The sequence below is a fragment of the Brachyistius frenatus genome, unplaced genomic scaffold, assembly GCF_029030835.1.
Source record: "Brachyistius frenatus isolate BFR_SWC_R1_liver_20210118 unplaced genomic scaffold, ASM2903083v1 Contig_141, whole genome shotgun sequence".
Lineage (NCBI taxonomy): Eukaryota > Metazoa > Chordata > Actinopteri > Embiotocidae > Brachyistius > Brachyistius frenatus.
In genome coordinates, this window is record NW_027210740.1 from 619276 (window position 1) to 636738 (window position 17463).

The 17463-nt window shown below is 41.4% G+C and overlaps 1 protein-coding gene across 12 annotated transcripts in view; it reads left to right on the top strand.

The window, feature by feature from the left end:
• Positions 1-17463, top strand: part of ptprt (protein tyrosine phosphatase receptor type T) — a 308145-nt gene that overhangs the window by 214498 nt on the left and 76184 nt on the right. For 3 of the 12 annotated variants that reach the window (XM_069715323.1, XM_069715330.1, XM_069715333.1), the window contains one exon: positions 7121-7150. The exons of 8 other annotated variants lie outside the window; for them this stretch is intronic. In XM_069715323.1, coding sequence (XP_069571424.1) covers positions 7121-7150 — 30 coding nt within the window. The remainder of the gene's footprint in view (positions 1-7120; positions 7151-17463) is intronic. One more of the 12 variants, XM_069715325.1, reaches the window with a different exon arrangement.

The window sequence follows — 17463 nt, forward strand, 5'->3', positions numbered from 1 at the left end:
TCAACATATTCTTGTTTACACTGTTGAATATTTACTGGAGAGCAATGTGGCCTTGCAGCAGGATGGACAAGTGGAAGCAATATGCTTTTAATGTGGATATTTACAGTTGTTGAATCTGGTCACATAAACATTTCTAAAAAGCACACCATCTAAACATGCAAAAAAACACTATATATATATATATATATATATATAGACATGCATTTCATCACTCTATAGAAAGCTAGGTATGTCAAGAGGTTGATTGATTTTGAGCTAGTGCTGTGTGTTCAAAATTGTGGCGGTCATAGTGGATAGGTCTACTCAGGTTTTAGAGAAAGATTTTGTTTTGTTAAAGTTAATGATTAAAAACATCTCACCACCTCAAAATGACTTTCTGGCGCACTTCCTTTACCGTTTAGCTTTAACCAAATCAAATATAAAACCTTTTAGTTGTTTTATTTCAAGTTTTTGGAAAAGCCCAGATTTTGATTCAATACTTTTAGATTTTTCTTTTACTTTGTATGCTGTAAAAATTTGTTTTCAAATAATCACGAATACGTACATAATTATGTCAGTAGAGTGTAAAAGGTCACAAAATAAGGAGGAACAGATTGTTGTTGTTTTACACAAAAGAAAGGCCCCATCTTTTAGATTTTTGGTTTATGTTGTGTCAATTCTCCCTTAAGGAGTAAAAGGTTTTCACTACTGTGACACTTGATTCATTAAGAAATGATGGGAATACTTTCGCCCGCATTTTTATAAGACATTACCGCCCTCAATCTAGTTGACCCAATCTTATGAAGTCAAAAAAATGAATGATGATCTTCCATACTGAGACAGCAAAAAGACATATATTCTTTCCGGACATTAAACTGCACCCCCGGGGGATCTCGGTGTATGACAAGAGGAGAGAGGCGATTAGTAACTGATGCCAGCCCAAGCGAATGGACTCGGGCTGGATCCACTGCAAATGGCAGGCTCTTACAATGCCAAGTAGTCTGAAGAGTGTGTGTGTGTGTGTGTGTGTGTGTGTGTGTGTGTGTGTGTGTGTGTGTGTGTGTGTGTGTGTGTGTGTGTGTGTGTGTGTGTGTGTGTGTGTGTGTGTGTGTGTGTGTGTATAGTATATCCCTCAATTTAAAGACTGTGAGTATCAGTTCACTATTCCACTGCACTCGCGCACACACACACACACACACACACACACACACACACACACACACACACACACACACACACACACACACACACACACACACACACACACACACACACACACACAACAGAGCTGGACTTGACTCCCATTGTGCAGATGTGAATAATGGACTCTGCAGCTTGCTGTGATAAATGCTTGATGGTCCACTTACAGCGCTGTTAAAATGGGGGGATGGCCGACCATTAACACACTCACACAGTAGTACAAACTCTCACCTCCTGTGTGATCTGGGAGTGAAAATGACACGTAAAAACAAGAACTCTTCATAGAACAACATAGAAAGAAGCAGATATGACAAAGCTGGAGAATAAAGACCATCGGGCCAAGCAACGCAAGCACTTTTCAGTTTGGTCCGAACTAAGATAAGCAGGTGTGAAAGGTTCCTCGGATCTGGCCCGACCAAAGGGTCCAGATCGAAGTAAACCACGGTTCAGTTTGTTTGCAGTGTGAAAACACTTTTCTGGATGGTTCGGACTTTCGGAAAAGAAGTCAAGATGAGCTGCAGTAGACCATGTGGAGATTCAGGGAGTTTTTAACTGTAATTTGTTCAGATGCAAAAATCCAAATTAAGCTTGAAAAATGCATAAAAATGTCAAAACTTCCAACTTATTTTCTGAGAGGAAATAAGTGTTGGTCGTAAAGCCATAATAATGATAACATAGTGACACAAAGTGAATGTTTTCATAGATTTTTACTCATTCAAACGGAAAAAGGCTACCAGCTAAATTGACAACACGCCGTTGTCCGACGCACGCCGTCTACGAACCAATCAACGTCCAGTATAGGGACGTCAGTATGCAAGCTATTCCCTGCGTTCTCAAAATTGCAAAGAGAAACCAAATCAAATTGATCAAATGTTTAGAATGTGACAATAAACATGAACCTTGTGCAGAATGTAGCAGGAGATATAAAAAAAAAAAAATGTTATCTTCCTGCATGAGTTTCTCTACGATGCACAAACAGAGGAGAGCAGAGGAGGGAAAGGTGAAGCAAAGAAAACAATACCCGAGTTAATGACAACTACACTTGTTACAATGCAGGATTTTTTTTTTTTTTTTTAAATAAAAGCCCAAAATAGTTGATTTATTAACTGACAGACGTCAACTCCAAATTCCCATTTTTGTAATGGCGGAACGAATCGGCCGTTTGTTCCGCCCATCCAATCACTGCTCTTCAGGTGTTAGTCAGCGTGTCTTAGCAAACACGCTGTGACAAACATGTACATCGAACATCAGTCAGCCAGAAGGCTTGTGTTCAAGTCTACATGGATGCCGGCCTGTGGGTGTGCATACATGACGGATTGCACTGCGTCACGCGTGTGCGTACGAGCGGGAAAATACACGCCTGTGCGGTCGGTGAGATATTTTTCCATCCAACTGAGCCTTTAGGAGAAAGGAATTTTACATTCTATTATGACACACCATATATCGGCACGATAAACTACAGCCATCACATCATTCTAAAAAAATAAGTGTGTGTGAGAGAGTTGACGGTGTGTGTCTTTTGTGTGTATTTTTTGCGGCTAATAGTATTCATATAAGCCCGTGATAAACCGTAGCCATCATCACAGTGGGAAAATGGTGAATATGTTTTTGCAGCAGAAACAAAAACAATAATGCAAAGCCGAGATAAAGTCCAGCTATCGTATCGGAGGAGAAAAAGCAGGTGTCTGTGTGAGCAGGTGCATGTTAGAAGTAGACACCATCCGTGCAGAATTATAAGAAGCCCGTATATGAATATGAATACCTGTGAGAAACAACCTTCACTGAAGGATGTATGAAGGTCCTTATGGCGAGGTTACTAAAATTGAGCCGTGTTAGACCGCATTACCTGACAGACAAGGTGGCACAAAATCATATTATTCAAACTAAATATATATGATAGATCTCAGGGGTGATTGATTCTCCAGATTCTAGTCAGTTTCTGCCGTAGTAAGTATATAAAAGTGGACGTAGCTTCCGGCTCCAAAAAAACGAGGCCGATGCGGAAGTGTCTTAAACTGCAATACCACCGAGTCGCCACTAGAGGTCAGCTAAAAAAAAAAGCGCCGGTTTTCCATAGGCTCCCCAATTCAACTTCTCATGAAATTTGGCGTATATATGAGTTTTGGCTGCATGTCATTCGCTACATTCACACTTCCAGATAAATGTACCGGCAGTCCATCTGAAAATAATCCCGTCATTGATTAGCTTTTTTTTTGGGGGGGGCGTGTCTGTTTGATCGACGGTGGGCGGGACGTAGTAATTGCCGAGCGTCCGATCAGATCGAGTCAGATCCCCCCCCCCCCCCCAGCTCGCCCCAAATATGGTCACCTCCGGCGCCGAAAGCGCTCCGAACTAGCAGGATGGGCGCCGGGGCAAATTTCGAACCCGAGGCTTCACGACGGCCGTTAAAAAAAAACCAACGGGTGGCGCCCGGTTTCTTTCCCTAATTTCGTGTTGACGAAGAGTTGAAGACTTTTGTGAAATTCTGAACGGCATTTGGGCCGAAGTAATTTGCATCGCCACTTGGGGGAAAAAAGTGTGTGTTAAAGAATCGAACAGGGAAAGCGCCACCGTGTGTAAAACAGCACAGCAGATGGGTTCCAGATAGAGATGGTTAAAAATGATAAAACAGTTTGTCCCTCTCTGAATTAAATCTGTTGGTTGGTTTGAATGAAACAAGTGCAAACACAAAAGTTCTCCGGTTTTGTATTTCTTTGCTCTTCTTTAATGCTGAGTGCTCTTAACTGTCCCTAAAAGAAACGTGCAAAAAGTAGGAGAACAGTTAAATCATGAGAACGCTATGTTCCTGCAGGACAAATGAGTTTCTGCCGGTCTTCATTTTTTTTTTTTTTTTTTTTTGTCAGCTTCCGAAGAAAAGCTAACAACACAAAGTTCTCGAGCTGTTACGGAGCTGTAATGAAATCTCAAAAGTTCGAAATATCCCTGATTGGCAAGCGATCAATCAAATTCTTTTTTTTTTCCACTTTTTGCAGAAACAAAATCTCTCACCCACACACACACACACACACACACACACACACACACACACACACACACACACACACACACACACACACACACACACACACAAATGAGTATTGTCATTAACTTTCATACAGTGACAAATACATCACCCCCCCCTCCACCTCTTCTCACACACACCGTCTCTTCATCTCCCAATCTGTCGCTTACACACACACACACACACACACACACACACACACACACACACACACACACACACACACACACACACACACACACACACACACACACACACCGCCATGCACAACCTGCTGGAGTGTTTTTTTCTCCACTGTATTAATATTTATGAGCAGTTTTAACGGCTGTGGCTTTTACAGCCGGGCTCTCAGTGCGCCGCACTTTATTAATATCATAAGGACAATGTCAGCAGAGCCCTTAAAAGATGGGTGTGACAGTGTGTGTGGGGAGGTTTTCAAAGAAGTGGGGCAGCGTTAGGTGGGGACGGTGGAGGGGGGGGGGTTGTATAAATGTGTGTGTGTGTGTGTGTGTGTGTGTGTGTAAAGGCTATTGAAACGAAACAGCAGTGTGTGAGTGTGTGAGGAATTTGCATGTGTCAGCTGTTCTCTCTCTTTCTCCTTTATTTTATTATTTTTTTTATTCCCCTCGTCACACTTTCATTTGTGTTTGTCCTTCATAGAGAGGTAGTTACACAAGATAGATGCAGCTTGTAGTCATGTGAGGTCTGAACGGAAATATTGATCCCTCTCGACCCACACTTTACTTTTCCCCCCTCGTACCGAAACTCAGTCCGACGTGTGTGTGTGTGTGTGTGTGTGTGTGTGTGTGTGTGTGTGTGTGTGTGTGTGTGTGTGTGTGTGTGTGTGTGTGTGTGCGTGTGTGTGTGTGTGTGTTTCCTTAGATATTATGAGATCCCAATCTCTGGCCTCTCACTAGATGAAGGGTGCATGCCAGGGGGAAAAGTTGCCAACAGACTATTACAGAGGTACCGCAGTGAGCCCAGCATCACACACACACACACACACACACACACACACACACACACACACACACACACACACACACACACACACACACACACACACACACACACACACACACACACACACACACACACACACACACACACACACGGATGATGTTGGTCAGGTGGGATGTAGAGGTGTAGATGTGTGATTGTGCGACCAAGTAAAGGACAGAAGGGAACGTTGAAAAGCGTCCGGTGAACACTTCAAAAACGTCTTGGTTCTGTTTTGATTTCATTTCAATTTAGGTTTTATTTTGAATTTTATTTATTTATTTAGCTACTCTGCAATAAATTTAATTTTAGAACAGTACGAACAAATATTGTTGTTGAATTTTTTTTTCTTCTATTTATTCACTTAATTTGCAATACATTAAATTTGAGACTACTAAACAACTATAACAACAGCAACAATAATAATAAGAACAATAATACATACCGCATTTTCTGTGAATGGTTCCTTTAAATTCAATCCATTGTAAATCTGTCACGGCCTCGCAACAACAACAAACAAACAAACAAACAAACAAACACTGACCAATCCTCCCTGCTTCCATCTGCTTCTCTTCCAACTTCCATCCTCTTTCATTTTCTTTCACTCCTCTTCCCCTCATTTGTCTGCTGACCAGCCTGTTGGTGATGGAGGCATCAGTGGTGCCTGTTTTTTTTTATTATAATTTTTTTTTTAGGAGGTTACCATTATTTATCCTCTGCAGACTTAAGCATTCATGTGTGATTGAAAAACCTCGGCAGGTTAATCGAATGTAAATATTCCGGGGGAACCGACCTGTCGGTAATCGATAACGGGATGACAGCGTAGACGGTGAAACTCCCGTGTGCCCCTGCTGGATCAATGAAACCTCAGAGCCTGTTAGCATTACGCAATGTTGAGCAAACGTGGTAGGGCCGGTAATGCTAAAGCAAATTCAGGCGGTTAGACTTTACACCGGGCTGAAATCTTAAAGCATTTCGGTCTGAATTTAATAATACAAAAATTAAAAAAAAAAATAGTTGTACTTTAGTATCGAGACACAACACTGTAAATGTATAATATTGTGTATAAGTTAGGATGTCTGCTAACAAAACTCTTTGTGAACTACAGTGAATTACTTTAAACCATCCAAAACTGAATGTATTTGGTGTTGAAAAACTGCTGTGCAAATTTTGACGCAACTTAATTGGATGAGTATATAGCGATCACGTATACGGTTACTTATACCCGAAGTGAGTCCAAAGTCGAACATTGCTATTTCAGCTATTTAGAGTAGATTACAGTTCACAAAACGAACCATCGAGTGTATTATTTGCCCTGATTTACTCGGCCTTATTTCAAATGATACCCAACATATTCTTATTTACTCGTTATTGCTCTCATAGCGTTGTATTGAAGGATCTGTACGGAGAGCATGGGGGGGGGGGCAATGAATGAACTGACATCCATGTTTTCATCCCTGAAAAGTTACTGAACGCTCTTCTGAAAAAAAAAAAGAGTTAATTCTTTTTTGGGAGAGCGAAGTAATAATTTCACAAGTCATGAAGCTCCTTATTACGTCTAATTTATTTGACGAACCGCCGAACGCTTCACGGCTGATTTACAGCTGAGCATTTCAGCTAAATATCTGCAGGGAAACGCTCAGCATGTGCAAAATGCACACACACACAAAAAAAAATCTACAGAGACAAAGTTTTAAATACAGAAACAGTTTTTACATGAGGACACGAAGACAAGCAAACGTAGACGGACAGGTTGCACAGGTGGTCAGAAGAACGTGTAGCATATCGGTTTTAAAAATGCCAACGAGTCAAAATACAAAAGATAATTTCTCATTCAAACCATGAACTAATCCAATGTGTTTGTCCTTCTTCTGGGTTTTGCTCTGTTGTCATCATCGGCCTCACCTCACCATGCTTCAGAAGACATGCTTATTCCTACTCTTATTACCTGTAAGTAGAGATCTCACACCAGGAACGACTCCTTCTTCAGAACATTACTTGGTTGTTTCTTTTCTATTTGAATTTTGTCCTGTTTTCTTGCCATCCTGTTTAACTTGTATCATACGTAACCCTTGTTGAATTTGAGGATAAATTAAGTATATGAATCTTCAAATTTTTTATTTTTTTTTAAACTTCCTAGAAATTATGGGGGAAAAAAAAAAACTAAAATTCCCCTGGCGAAAAGTAGAATCCACATTTCGCCTGTTTCTTTTGTTTTTTCTTCCTGTTTTACCAGCCAACATATGATTTACACTGCATGATACACAAAAAAAAAAAAAAAATGGACAGAACAACCTGGCAAACTGTTTCTGGATGTACATGAATTCACACTTACAGGAACTTGCCAATGAAAATGCAAGAACAGAGAAGTGACACAAAACAATTCACACTGTTGTAAAACTAGAAATGATAATATTGACATTTCCCAACAGCATTCAAAATCAAAGTTATTATCTAACAATGTATTCAGTTCATATGTATTATTTGACCTTTTTTTTTTAATTTACTTTCACTTTTCTTTTTTTTTTTTTTTACCAAAACAACTACAGAGATAGTGCATGAGAAAATGATTTTGTATGTTATGTTACAATGTGTCTAATGTCAAAAATGCCAAGTTTACTAAACGTCACCATATATGTACATATTTCATAGGTTTTTAACACTTAATAATAGCTTTGAAATTGGAAAGTCACATGCTGTGTTCCAAATGTTGCACTTGCGTACTAGCTCAAAACGGTCCACAAAAGTAGTGTGGACCCTTTCCACCCTTCTTGGCTACGTAGAGGAAAAGAGGGCGGGGCCACCGACGCAAAGAATTTTTCAAATGAAGGCGTCTGAGGACGCTGAACATCAAACAACGGCGTTTGTTTTTCACTACCGCTGCTGGACGGAAGAATCAGCGTGTTTTATCGAGTGTGTCAAAAAGTAGGCACCAAAAACGGAAATATTTTGGGGTAGAACAGTTAAAGCTGCGGATATTTCGGCGGGTCATGTATTCACACGGGAACAGTTATTTCCAGATAAGAGTCCCGACAGGTAAGAGCACTATTTGCGAGCGTACTTAAAGGAAGTATACGTCATTTGGCACACGGCAAACGATATAAACGTTTGTGACCTTCCTGCTTCACGTTTACAAAGTTACATCCATCTGCTATTTCTGTTGTAAACAGCATTCCTTCAACTTCCTGTTATTGTTCTTTTTAATATGGGATGTACCAAAAATATCCCCTCCGTAGCTAGACGCTTCTCTTCACGGTTGACTGTGTATTGTATCACGACCGGCTGGTGTAACTTCAGCCCGAGTTTGGTCGGCGAAGGGGAAATTTTCGAGTCAGACTTCATCTGCATTGTTTGCACGGTCCGCCTCTTAACGCGTGTCACCCTAAAAGGTCAATGTAATTCACTCTTATCTCCTCCACCAAGTGGCCATTTCCTGCTTATTAACCAGTTCTAATGAGGAGCTATTATAGCTGTCTGTTCATACATGCACCGGCACACACACACACACACACACACACACACACACACACACACACTCCCGAACACACACGTACACACCCCAGCATACCTGCCGCAATCACATGCACTCCGTTGCCCCGAGCTCACCCACAAATCCCTGCAGAGAATTTCCACAAAAAAAAAAAAAAAAAAAACCTCCCTGCTTCTCTGGCAGTCTTCAAAGCGTCGTAAAAGAAAAAAAAAAAAAAAAATCCTCCAAATCTGCAGCCTGAGTCCTTAACTGAGCGGAACAATCATCACATGCCAAAACTTCCTCTTAAGACAGCCTCCCCGAGGCTCTTTGACCCCGCCGGAAATTACTTCTTTCCACTGAGAAACAGACACAATTAGAAAAACAGCGGCCGACCGCCGTGGCTTTAGCTGCCTCTTTTCCACGCGCTCACTGCAGTGTTTAATTTCTTCTTGTTAAAAAAAAAATGAAAAAAATAAAGTGAGCCCGCGGCGTCGCACCGAGTCTCCTGCAAACGTGTCGGCATGCGGACACACATACTAATCTATGAAAAAGATGGCAGTTAAAACCGACCACGCAGAGACACCACAATACGCGTGAACTCCGGGAATGACCGCGTTCAGACACGCACGCAGTGGGAACGGGCAGGGAACGAAGAAATTCACAAACACCTTCATTTATGTGTAGAATTTGAAATTTGAAGACGGTGCCTTATAGAGATTGACCGATGTGGAGCGGACGTTACCGGGGACCTCTACCAAAAACGTTGATTCTATTTTAACGGGGGTCTTAGTCGAGGCTTATTCCAAGATCGTACACACGAGCGGGATGCTTTCCCAACGTTTATTTTGTTTTTGACAATGCTGAACTTTAACTTTAGGGCAAGGCGCTATCGAAGCCCGTTAAGTCAGCAAAAGCGCGGTGCGCAGCCGAAAAAACCTTCCCTCCGGAAACAAGGAAGTAGAAGCATTAGAAGATAAAAGCGTTAAAAGATCAAATTAACAAAACACAAATGAATATCGGACGACAAATAAAAACTTAGAAACATAAATTAAAGTTACCTGTAAAAAAAAAAAAAAAAAAAGGAGTTCCACCCTACCTCACGGCCGCTAGCGTCAGGGTGCGTGTTCACGTCGGTCTCCCAGAGGCTGCAGGTGAACAGCAGGTCACGGAGATTATTATGCATTGCATTATTCAAAATGAACTGCGCCTGTTCTGGCTGCACAACATTCCCGGTTAAATGTTACAACACAAGGCAGCGGCTGCACAAACACGTGTGCAGACGCGCTCGCATTTATACGTCGACACAGTTCTAGCCCCGGGATGTTTACTGTTAGATGAAGAGGGGGATTTAGATTTGTGCGAGACTCCCGCAGTGTGTGTGTGTGTGTGTGTGTGTGTGTGTGTGTGTGTGTGTGTGTGTGTGTGTGTGTGTGTGTGTGTGTGTGCGTACACACACTCTCCTCTCTCTTTCTTTCAATCGAGTTTCTGTCAGTCTCTCTCTCTCTCTCTCTCTCTCTATATATATATATATATATATATATATATATATATATATATATATATATATATATCCCTCAATCTCTGCCTCCTCTCGCTAGGTCTGCCTCTAAATCCTGTGATACGCAGATGAAAGTTTGTTTGGCCTTCGCCCGCAGCCTCCTCCGGAGCTACCGCTGTCATCCCGAAGTGACTGACTGCGGCGCTGGCCGGGGATGGCTCCAGGATGTTTTAAGCTATCCGGCTGCCCCCTCCACCACCCCCCCCCTCCCCCCTCTCCGCCCCCACCACACCCCCTCCCGACAGCTGAGGCCATTTCCAGCCCCATAAGACAGGAGTTCTGTCAATTCCCCCGACGAGTGAAACAAATGTCGTCGATTCCCCTCGTTTGATTGGAGGCCTTGAGGTCCCCCCGCGTTGACATGCCAAGCTTCCCCCCCCCAAAAAAAAAAAGACTCAATGCCCCCCTCTGCATGCGTCGCTCTGCGGGCCGAGAACAACAATGTCCACCTGTAAATGGTGATTCTTACAGGTGTGCTCATCTGTAGCTTTTTGTCCAACAATATACGTCCCTGCCGATTTCTAGAGACTAAAATCCTTCACGAATACCAAATACTGATGTTACTTAAACTGTCATTGTTGGCCACTCGTTAAACCGGTGGATGACATCATGGTTGGTTGTTGCTTGGTCAAACCACTGAAATGTAGTTGATATAATGTAGTCAATGTCCATCAAGTGTGAGTGTTAAGTCAGATTAAAAAGCTTTTTTTTTTTTTTTTTTCCACATAAAACTATTCAAATTTAATATCACTTCTACGTCATATGGTGCCATTTCTGCCACGTCTAACTCAACTTGAAAAAAGAAAACGTACGGCATGGCCAAACACAAATATGTACATACGAGAAGTAAAAAACATTTTTAAAAAATGGGTTCGAGGTCAATGGGTTAAATCTCTGCCTCTTACCAAAGAGGAAAACAAATCATAAACCCCGATCAAAGGTCATAAATTCCCCAAAATATATGTTGCTAATTTAGCATAGGCTCTAAATGCTGGTATAAGCTACAAACTGTATTTATTCCCTGTACAAGTAAACATAACTAAATAATAAATAAATAAAAATCCTCAGCATTGTTGAAATACTGAGCAATGAAACTTCAGTATTGAATTTCACTAAATGAATCCCCAGCATTTGGGAAATGAACCCTTCAAGTGCTCATGACATCTAATATATCAAATGAGCAACAATTAAAAAGCTTCTTCTTTTTTTTTTGGCCTTACCCAAAGTGCTGTTGCTTCACTTCATTTTTTTTTTCTCATCTTGCCCCCCCCCCCCACCCTACCCCTCCGCCTTCCCCCTCTACTGTAAGTGTCTGTTCTCGAAAGCCCATCAGGGAGGAAGCACTCAGCTCATGTAAATAAAAAAAATTAAAAATAAAACCAACGTATCTTACCGAGCACATCTCTCATTAACGACGCATCAAACGCCCGGCAATTAACGTCACCGGGGGATGGGGAGGGGGAGGAGGGGGGGGGGACAACAACATCGTCCGCGATTCCCGTCGCTGCCGGCAACTCGGCGGAGTAACCTTAGTCGCTTGATGAACTGCCGCCCTGACATTTATTAAAGAGGGACTATGTCGCGCTCATTGCCGCTTACAATATGCGAGGAATTTGTCATTCAAACGAGTCCGTTATCGGGATGAATGTGCGATGGGGCGGAGGTGTATAAAAAAAGAAATATAATGAGACCAGGGGAGGGGAGGGGCTTTCTCTCAACTTTAGAGTTTCCATCTGTTGCTTCAGTTATTCTTTTACGTTATGCCCGCTCTCCTTTTTGTCACTAACTCCTTCTCCACGCCTTCATCTGTCCTCCGTGTCGATTGTTCCCGTCGGTTATTCGCTCTCCAGATCTCTTCGTCTTTTCTTTTTTTTTTTTTTTCCATTCAGTTGGTCTTTCGTTTCTTTCGCTAACTTCCTCCTCCTCCTCCTCCTCCTCCTCCTCCTCCTCCTCCTCCTCCTCCTCTTCCTCCTCCTCCTCCTCCTCGCACCCTGCCCACTTTCTGCCAAAGTTCGGTCAGATAGGCAGGAATAGGGCCACTCTAAGCTCCAATCACACAGGAGGCTTCTTCTTGTTTTTTATGTTGAGGCTCGGCCACCTATAAATTGGTGTGGAGTCGAAGCGCGGTTGAATCTGGAGTTGATGGAAGGAAATGATTATGGGAGAAAACTTCGTCGGGCCATTTCTTCATTTCTGTCTCGCACTTTTCTTTCTTTCTTTCTTTGCTTTTCTCTCTCTCTCTCTCTCTCTCTCTCTGTCTGTCTCGTACCCGCCACTTCCTTCCTTATATTATTCCTGAACCGTTTTTGTTTGTTTATTTTCTACTTTGCCTCGTTCGCTTTTCTGTCTCCGGCTTCTAATCTTTGTGGGTTTTTTTTTTTTCCATTTCTGTCTTTTTTTTTTTTTTTTTCCCACAGAATTGCTTAAGTACTCAAGGGCAAGTACAGCTTCATCATCTGATCCCAGACGCACCCACGCTAACGCTAATATGCTTTACTGCTTTAATTTCATATTTTTTCCGACATCTCTCTCGGTCGCACGCCCGTGTTATTGCCGGTTTATACTTCGGGCCCGGCGCGTCGCCACGGGGATGAGAAGAGACGTTGCCTCCGCGTGTGACCTCTAGCTTATTGCTTTCTGACCCTTAATAGGGCTGAGCAAAATGTAAACGCTGCTCACGCACTCACAAACACACAAAGATAGAAAAAAATAAATAAATAAATAACAAAAATGTGCACAGTAAGCACATATTATTGTATGCACCTATATTACAGACCATTCTCACCGTTTAAATAATTATGCACACCGCACATGCAATAACTCGTGATATGAGTTCGGTCTCCAGAAGGAATTCTCTCCATATTGGATGATTATGCAGCGCGTGATTTGCACCCCGAAGGCAACTTTTTATATATCGTGAAAACGAAGCATTAGCAGATTTGTCGAGAAGAGGTGTTCGTTTAAGCTTCGACGCAGAAGAGTTCAAGTCCGACCTCAGACCTGTTCCTCGAGCTGTTCCTTCCTCAGATCCGAGATAGACCTCGCAGCTCCAACTATCCATCGGATGTTTAGCCCCCGGAGTCGTTTTGTGTTTATTGTTTTTCTAAAGGCGTTTAGCGCCGTCGCCTCACGGCAGTGAAGATCCAGGGTCGGGCGTCTTTCGTCTGCTGGGTTTGCCTGCCCGGGCTCTCTCCGGGGTACTCGGGGGGGGGGTCTTCCTCCCACCGTCCGAAAGAGTCGCAGCGTGTCGGGTTTAATTGGTGATTCTAAAAGAAAATGTGCCCGCGGGTGTGAACGAAAGTGTGACCGGTCTTTGTTTCCGTCTGGATAAAGCAGGAACAGATAACGGACGGATGGATATCTTTCTCAAGATTTCTTTTGTACGTTTTATTGCCGGACGTGTTCACAGGTAGCAACCCCGAGAGATGTTTCTTGTTTAAGTGAAAATTGCTGCAGAAACTTTTGATCGTGGGTTGGAATAAAATGAGAGTTGTTTTTAAACACACTTCTTTTTGACATTAAGTGGTCCCCGCAGAGTCATTAGTCAACGTTGCTGTGGCTTATGTTTTAACCAGCCACCTGTCATCAACAGGGGTGATTTCTGTTCAGGAAGTTTTTTGTTTTTTTTTGGTCTCATTTGCATGCAGATTAATTTATTCTATTATAGCGGTCTATAGTCTAGACGTTTTGAGAGAAGCTTGATTAGTCACTGTAGATGTGATGTGCTTTCGCTGGCCTCGTATTTCTGCCTTTTCAGAAAAGACGGAGGGCTTTTTTTTTTTCATTTTTTTTTTCAGAGACACGCATAAACAGGCGTTATTAGGGTCACTTCGTGATAAGTCACCGAGGAACACGCCCACCCGCTGCCCGGCGTGTACCAACGAACCCAACAGACACGTGTTGCATATGTCCCAGAACACGCAGTTCTTCCACGGACATGGAGGCTATCGAGCTGTTTGCTCATAGAAAAACCAAGTGCACATACGCGCGTGCCGGCGTTATAGCCAACGCTTATACACACAGCCCACTGTATGCCGTTCGTGACTGGATATCAGACACTTTCAGTAAGTAGGAAAATAAAAATGTGTTGGTGGACTCCGGGGGAGTTTTTTTTTTTTTTTTTTTCCTTCAGAACAAGAAAGCATCAGATGGATTTTATATGACTCAACTGGAGCTAAATTTACTGTTTCAAATTGAGGTTTTTGATGCAAATATTAGTGATAGAATCTGCAAACAACAGAAGGCACTCGCGCGAACAAAACGCAGCTTGTCCACGTTGTAAGGAACTTTGGTTTACTGGGCCGTTCTGTTCCGACAGCTTGATGCCACCGCAATTATGGCCTGTTTTTTTCAGTTAGCTGCACTCAGAAACCTTCAAGGGATTTCCCATTCTCTTTTCGATAAGTAAATAAATAAAAATAATATTTTCTTTATGTTTTTCTAATTTTAATAGACATATTATGCTATTTTAAAATGAATTGAATAGAATGGGCACAATGCACCATGCCGTGCGGACACATTTTTTTAAGTGAAAAAAATGGTGCGACCGTGAAGCCAATCTCTAAACTTCAGTTTGGCCCCATAGCGAACCAATTGGTGATGTCATCGCTTGCTATGTTTTATCTTTAAATACAGCTTATGGTGCAACTATTATGGTTATATCCAGTACGCACTATGACAAAGAGAGTTATACAAGCCAAACACTCAAATGCAGGCATGGTGCTGTGATAACAGTTCATTATTTCAAACACAGTCGATTTTAAAGACACTTCCAAAACTTAACAGCAGACTGATATTTATTTATTTGCTTTTTGGGGGGGATCTGTATCTCTCTCTTTGAATTGATATGATAGTGACTCAATATGCTTTTGGGTCTGAAATGGAGCAGTTTGCAACAATGGAGGACAGCCGAGACAAAATCTGGAAGAAAAAAAATGAATTTAAATTAAATGGTTGCTTTAGGGTCCTTTATTGTTTAGTGTTGGATAATTGAAGACACTAATCCAAAGGTCAATTTGCCAGTTAGTGATTGGTCAAGTCACCAAAAACATTCCTGGGAAATTTGGCCTTGAAAAATGTCGATGGAAAAAGTTTACCGTCCTTCATGCTACTGTATATTAGAGCTCCTCATTAAAAATGTAATGTTTTCTATGAAGTATTGCACATACATCATAAAAAAAATGATTAGAGGAAACAAGACGGATCAGAGACGAGCTCCCTCGTTAGCGAAATAACGCAGCTAATGAGTAATTACAGTAATGCAGAGGCATGACATAAACCTGATCTTCAGTTGAATGGTATTGAAGTACATAACCATTCTAATTCTAAAGAAATCATTTATAGCTGTTTTTAAAAGTTAAAGAAACTCACTGGGCTTCTTGGTTCTCTTTGGATTTCACTTCAACCCCTAGATGAACCCAAAGCTTTTACATCATACGTTGCTGTCTGCTGGTTTACAAGTAGATCAAAAGTATATTTCTCTAACACCAAAACACAATTACGTATAAAAGGGAAAATGCTTGGTGAAAAAACGAAATCATATATTTTCCTTGATCTATGGGGTCTTGTGAACATGAGCTCTTGCTATGATTTCTGTTGATGTAATGGATTATTTATTTTTTTTGTAAAGTAAGTAATGTGAATTAACTTCAAGAACTACCTCAAGTCACTGTTGATTTGTCCTTTAGAATTAGAAGAGTTTTTTTTTTTTTTTTAATTGCTGCTTGAATAAGACAGTAATACGCAACAGGTGTGTCCAAATACAGATTTCGGAAATAAAAAATAAAAAAAAACTTTGTGTGACCCTCTAGCGACGTGCATGGACATTCTGGAGTAATCTATTAGTTTCCTCGATCAATTTGAATAAAATCGAATCTAATTTAATACACATCAATGGCAGCTGGAAGTTACAGTTGTTACACTTGTTGATTTATGGACTATACCATTGAAACTATGGCGTGTCAAAAGGGAGGATAACGGGGTAAAGTCAGAACTTTGTCAATCAGTTGTTGTTACCTTTTTATATGAAAGTGTTGTTTAAGGGCCCATTATTCAATGTTTTTAATCTACAGATTATGAAAGACATTGTTGCACATTAAAATGGACTAGTTGCTAATGCTGGTGAAACTTCAGAAATTGTGTCGATAGAGCAAAATCTCTTCGTCAAATGAAACTGTCCAGCCTTAAATAGATTAAAACCCAATGGTATAATTGGGTGGTTCTCCATAATCTGAAAAGTCAAAAGGTTTCCAGGATTATCACTTGGATGTTCCCCTTTTAGGGGCTGACAAGGTGTAAATACCAACATCCATTAATTGTACCACCACATATTCAGGCTACTGACATAGAGAAATAGCTGTATTCGTTATTCCACTTCTTGTGCTATACCTAGTAATTGAATGATCGACAAATATTTGGAAAATACAAAATCGATATGCGTTATCGTTAAAATTCCCCATCAAACACGAGATCTACACAACAGATTGTTAAAACACCATAAACTGCAAAAGAAATATATTTTTTTTTTTGTCATTCAGATTCAGGCAAAAGGAGGCTGCATGTTTTGTTTTTTGTTTTTTAGCTTCTTAAGAAAGACCTTTTAAAATGTGACAAGCCTCGTGGGCCTCTTATGACAGTAAATCTGGGACTGTGGACACGATTTGGACACAGTTTGTCTAGTCGAGGTGACGTTCCAGCTGCAGTTCCCCGAGTCAAACTGCAGAGAAAGACACAGAGTTCATTTAAGTCATACTGTAGAACTTGAAAACTTTTCGTGCAGTGAACAATATGTCGCGTTCAAATTGAAAATGAAGGACGCTAATGATCTATTCTGGTGTTTTCGGGTTCATGGGACATTTCTGACTTCTAGGGGAGGTATTTCTTTACATGCAAGGACAATACAGTAGAATCCGCTTTGTTTTGGCACTTCCGTAAAGCCCTCCGGCGAGGCTATACCGGACGGTGTCAGATTGTTAATGGCTCGCTGTCGCTTCTGCCATCTGGTCATTCGGGCGGACCTAGAAAACGGAAAGGTTCAGGTGAAACCGCGTAATATTCGACGTAAAATCGGCCAACAGATGGGAGCTGTGGTGTGTGAGCAGTGAAAGAAAGAGGAAGACAAAAAAAAAAAAAAAAAAATCAAAGGACGCAACAGCACTCAAGGGACATCTCATCACCAGTCATTAGACAACTACACTTACCATTACGTATAGCCACTGTAGAAGCCCCCACATG